The 5,143-nt window shown below is 40.2% G+C and overlaps 1 protein-coding gene across 2 annotated transcripts; it reads right to left on the bottom strand.

The window, feature by feature from the left end:
• Positions 1-1,972: 1,972 nt before the first annotated feature.
• Positions 1,973-4,936, bottom strand: LOC106610034 (uncharacterized). Of its 2 annotated transcripts, none has more exons than XM_014209148.3 (11): positions 4,856-4,936; positions 4,648-4,713; positions 4,511-4,555; positions 4,294-4,353; positions 3,730-3,972; positions 3,432-3,494; positions 2,989-3,114; positions 2,636-2,662; positions 2,432-2,515; positions 2,218-2,282; positions 1,973-2,080 (listed from the first exon to the last, which is right to left on the bottom strand). In XM_014209148.3, exons 2-10 carry the CDS (start codon positions 4,705-4,707, stop codon positions 2,247-2,249), a joined length of 744 nt encoding a protein of 247 aa, XP_014064623.3. In that variant the 5' UTR covers positions 4,708-4,713; positions 4,856-4,936; the 3' UTR covers positions 1,973-2,080; positions 2,218-2,246. The 2 variants fall into 2 exon arrangements, with proteins under 2 accessions (XP_014064623.3, XP_014064624.3); XM_014209149.3 differs by having other exon boundaries at positions 2,989-3,069.
• Between the last annotated feature and the right edge of the window lie 207 nt (positions 4,937-5,143).

The following is a 5,143-nucleotide window of genomic DNA, read 5'->3' as shown; positions in this document are numbered from 1 at the left end:
GATAAGTAACACAAAATGACAAAAATGATAAAAATGTTGGCCTTTCAAAAATATTCAGTGACCAATATAGCCACCCTTATTTCAATAACTGCCATGAGGCTTCCATCCATGGAGTCTGTCAGTTTCTTGATCTGTTCACAATCAATTTTTGCTGAAGTAGCAACCACAGCCTCCCAAATGCTGTTCAAAAAGGTGTATTGTCTTCCATCACTGTAAATCTCACGTTTGAGAAGGGCCCACAAGTTCTCAATAGGATTTAAGTCAGGTGAGGAAGGGGGCCAGGTCATTATTCAGGCATCTTTGAGGCCCTTGCTGGCTAGCCAAGCAGTGGAGTACTTGGATGCATGTGTTGGAGCATTGTCCTGCATAAAGATCATGGCCTTCTAGAATGCTGAGGACTTCTTCCTGTACCACTGTTTGGTGAAAGAATCTTGCAGAAACTGGCAGTAGGTTTGGGAGTTGAGTTTCAGTCCATCTTCAACCCGAAAAGGTCCAACTTCCTCATCCTCAATGATAGCAGCCCATACCAGTACCCCTCCTTCACCTTGCTGGCACCTGACTCAAAGTGGTGCCCTGTGTCCATTACTGATCCAGCCACGGGCCCATCCATTTGGTCCATCAAGAGTCACTTTCATTTCATCTGTCCATAAAACCTTTGAAAAATCTGTCTACGGGTATTTCTTTGCCCAATCTTGACACTTCAACTTGTGAATCTTATTCAGTGGTGGTCTTGTTTCAGTCTTCTTGACCTTGGCCATGTCTCTGAGCACTTGACACCGTGTACTTCTGAACACTCCAGGTAGGTTGCAGTTCTGGAATACAGTGGCACTGGAGGATAATGGGTTCCTGGTAGTTTGACGTTTAATTCTTCTCAAGTCTTTTGCAGTTAATTTGCGCCTTTTCTTCCCCATGCATTTTTGCGCCCCAGTTGACTATTCGCAACAAAACGTTTGAATGTCCGGTGGTCACACCTCAATAGTTTAGCTATTTAAAGAGTGTCGCATCCATCTGAAAGGCATTTTACATTTTTGGCTTTTCAGTGTCAGTTACATTTCTTTTTTGGCCCATTTTACCTGAGGTATTGAGGCTGCCTAATAATTATGCACACCTTGATATAAGGTGTTATTCACTTTCGCCACACCCTCCCTCATTACACAAATACATATCACCTGAAAATGATTAAATCCAATAAGCATTCAAGTTTATATGGTTTGGAGTTCGAAAATGTGAATAGAAACAATGATAAGATCAGAATACTCACTTGCCTAATAATTGTGCACGCAGTGTATGATGAGTTGTATCTGTATTCTTACAGTACACTAATATATTTCCTACTTGAACCATGTTATGACTGATATATCTGCAGGCTGAGGAGACAGAGAGTTGGGAGGAGGAAGGAAAATAATATGGCGGATACAAGGCGTATGGAAGGTGAGGCTATCCTGACTTGTCAAGCACTTTGGCTCGCCGTTTCTTTGCAATGCATCATCTATTTCTTTATCCGTTTCTGACTACTTCTTCCCTGTTTACAGGGAGAAGAGGCCCAAGGCTTGCATCTGGATTGGAATCGTTGATTGGATTGAGATGACATATTTACATATCTTTCTGGAGTACATTAAACTTTAAAGATGAACTATGGATTTTTAGTTGCTAATATTTTTCCTAATTACCAATCAATTTCTTAACTCATGAAACCACACAAGCCTTAGTTTTAGGCTAACGATATATGATTTTACTCTGTCTATTCAGGGGACCCCTTTTGGCTCCAAGAGCACACCAGTGGCAAGTGATGTGTAACCTCTTTAGATCCTCTTTATATCTATACAGTACATGGCAGGTGCTGGTGGAGGTTACTTCTGTGATATAATTGGACACCTTCTCAATCAATTGCTATATAACATTCATTAAAACGTCCCCCATGCAAACTAAGAGCTCTTGTTTTTGTGTGCATACAAAGTACAATTGACAGCTGTGATTTTGCTTGATAAGGGATTTATTTGACAATAGAAAATTTATCATATTGTAACTGAAAACAGATCTTAAATATAGGAGTAGGAATCTGAGATTGATGTGCCGATCCCTGAAAATTAAACAAAAAAAGAAACACTTAAATGGAAGTACAGTATATTCCTGATATGAATACATTTCAGATGTTCAGTTGAAAATATGTCTCCTTCCCATTTTAAAAACCTGGAAATGGCCCTAATGTTTCCCTACCTCAATTTTCCTTGCCCCCACATACAATTCTATGGCTCAAACAGGAATGAGAAGTTGGGAAGACCCTGTAAAAAATGTTTAGCATGATGACATGATAACAAGAACAATATATGTTTCATATCACATGTTAAAAATCTATATATACAATGTATACATACTATAATATATTATATTAGTATTGTTATAGTCATAGTATAAGAAGTAGAGGTCATACCTCGTCTATGCCAGGGTCAACTGTGTCTCCACGGTGATCTGGTGGAGGGTTGGCAGCCTCTGTCTGGAATCTTTTAGGCCATGTCTATCAACACAAAAATACAGTTGGATATCATACAGCACAGTCTACATCAGCAGCCTCACATAGAGGCCACATTAATGTTATCCGTATATGATTCAAACACAGTAGTAAGAGATGACTTACCTTTCCTGGTGCCTGAGGTTGGGCAGCCTGTTGCAGTTTTGAAAGGGAAAATAATAATAATTAAGATACTCTGTCTGGCCTATAAAATGACTGTTAGTTTAAAATGAAACCAAAATCATGAAATGACGACATACTGTCGGTTCATTGTCTCTACTTTCCTTTCTATTGAGAATATTTCACCACACTTCAAACTGCCACATTCAACTTTGTTATTCTCCTGGAACCGTGTCGCTTATGCATAGATTCATTGAAATTAATTGGAGTGTCTCACCCTCTGCAAAAGTTACTCATCTAGTGTAGCAGGCCAGTATCAGGGGAAGGGGGAGCACACCCATGCTATGACCACTCCTCACCTGTAGTGGGAGCTGTGGTTTCTGAGGGGTCTTCTCCAAGTTCTGCTGGTTCTGCCCGTTCACCTGGTTGATCTGGTTAGGCTGGGGGTAGTTGGGGTAACCATAAGACATGTAGTAGGGGTAGCCCTAGGGAAGATACACTTGTGAAAGTTGAGTCGTAAACCATCAAAAAGTGTGATGATGATATGTTTTGCATCATGTTATGCAAAACGCATCATGATCACACATTTAGCTTTTTAGTGCTTTATCTTGAAAACTTTACTGGTGACATACACAATTTGTGAGGACCATATCAACAGTGGACTAATTAACACAATTCGACACAAAATGGGGAGTAAAGTGATCCTTTTAATCTGAATAAAGAGTGTATATCATCTCTTACAGTGAATACCAGATGCACATTGAGGAACAAATCACATTGAAAGAGTGAAACTCCGCTGTACCTGCACTCTTGGTTGCTGGGGAAATGAAAAGGATGGGTAGTACTGAGGAAACTGGGGAAGCCCCTTCAGGAAAATATAAAAGAAATACAACTTCAATCAATACCGGAAATTACCTGACACATGGTATTTCATTGAATTACATAGAATTTGTATAAAAACATAGACAAACTGACTTCAGGAAAAAAACGTGTATTCATTAGTAAAAGCTGGGAAGCCTTTTGTCGTTGGTATCCATCGAAAACATTGGTATTTCAATGAATTTGTGTAAAAACATACATAGACTAACTGACTGATCTACCTGTGCAGGGTTTTGAGGTTGCTGGGGGTTATTTGGGATATTGTGGTTGTTGGGGTCCTGGGGGGCCCCAGGCTGCTCCTGTTGGGCATTGGTGTACAGCACGGGGGGCAGCTGGTTCCCCTGTGTAGGGAACATCATCTGGGGGCCGAAAGGGCCTCCCACCTGGGGGTTAAAGTTCACCATCTGGGGGAGACCCAGTTCAGGCTGCTGCTGGATCACGTACTGGGGCATGAACGGAGACGCCTGAGCAAACAAGGTTGGGTAAAAAAAATCTGTCTCTGACCTAAGATCATTTCAAAGCTTTGCTGACCGAAGTTGTTCAAGTGGTGATGAGCAACTGAATGAACAATTCAGCTGATGTGCCAATGCTGAAAATTAGTGTAGTTCAAGGTATAGTGGGAACGGAAGCTGCTCCTGAAATACATTACTGGAGACCGTTTTTAACTACTATGCTGTCTGCAAACGTGGCTAATGATATCAATCTTTTGTTCTACAGTATGTCTATAGCATTATCATGGCTAATGATTTCTATCTCGATTGAGTTTGATTGGATTGGTTCAGTACCTGCATTTGTGTTTGCCCAAAGCCTACACCTGTTAGGGTCAGTCCATTGAATCGCAAGATCTGTAAAGGATGGGTGAGCAGTCAGAAAATGTTTCTAACAAACATTACTCTACATTGCATTGTATTTTACTAAACATCAATTTAAAAGGAAAAATCATGAACTACAAATGCAATGTCAAGAGTTGCAGACAAAAACATATGGGACAATTCAAGGTACCTCATTGCTGTTACTTGCGAGGATTCCAATTTGCTGTTGGTATAACTTTAAAAAAGCAACAAAAACAGATTGTTATGATTCATTTTGAAGTGTAGTGCTATAAATGAAGGAATATTCAAGTAACGTGTGTAACTCACAGGAAGTGAAAGGCTAGCACCAAAAAGGCAGACCAAAACAGTTACAGTCTGCAGCTTCATGATATCCTACAATGAAGACAGAACAAATGTTGTTTATATCTGACATTTCAATACATGTTACCATCTTGAGCATATTGTATTTGATACATACTTATTTTTAACTGTTTTTGTTGACACAAAAGCAAGTGATAGTCCATGACGGTGTTACCTTATCAGAGAACGCCAGCTTCAGTCCATCTTCCTTTTTTCCTGTGTGTTCTTTATATCTCTGTGCAGCCTACTGTGTCTCTCCTACTTTTAAACTATCTCTGTCTTCCCGTTTGAGCTGTCATGTCCCAGACACACACAGACTATGGTCAATATGACGCACAGGCTCTTCGAGATGACATCACTCTCAGACTCAGACAGTTACGGTGCAGGTATATACAGCTGTATCATTATGGACTGACCATAAGTCAAAATGAATCTCATGGCTGGACATCATCTATCAGGGGTG

This window comes from Salmo salar, chromosome 08, assembly GCF_965601325.2.
Source record: "Salmo salar chromosome 08, fSalSal1, whole genome shotgun sequence".
NCBI lineage: Eukaryota > Metazoa > Chordata > Actinopteri > Salmoniformes > Salmonidae > Salmo > Salmo salar.
The sequence above is the reverse complement of the archived record's forward strand: the minus strand, read 5'-3'. Positions and strand labels throughout refer to the sequence as shown.

Coding starts and splice junctions, on each gene's coding strand:
- LOC106610034 (XM_014209148.3), bottom strand. CDS start 4,707: ATGAAGCTGCAGACTGTAACTGTTTTGGTCTGCCTTTTTGGTGCTAGC. Junction 3,495..3,729: donor AACCTCAAAACCCTGCACAG/GTAGATCAGTCA, acceptor ATTTTCCTGAAG/GGGCTTCCCCAGTTTCCTCA. Junction 2,283..2,431: donor TTGACCCTGGCATAGACGAG/GTATGACCTCTA, acceptor CATTTTTTACAG/GGTCTTCCCAACTTCTCATT.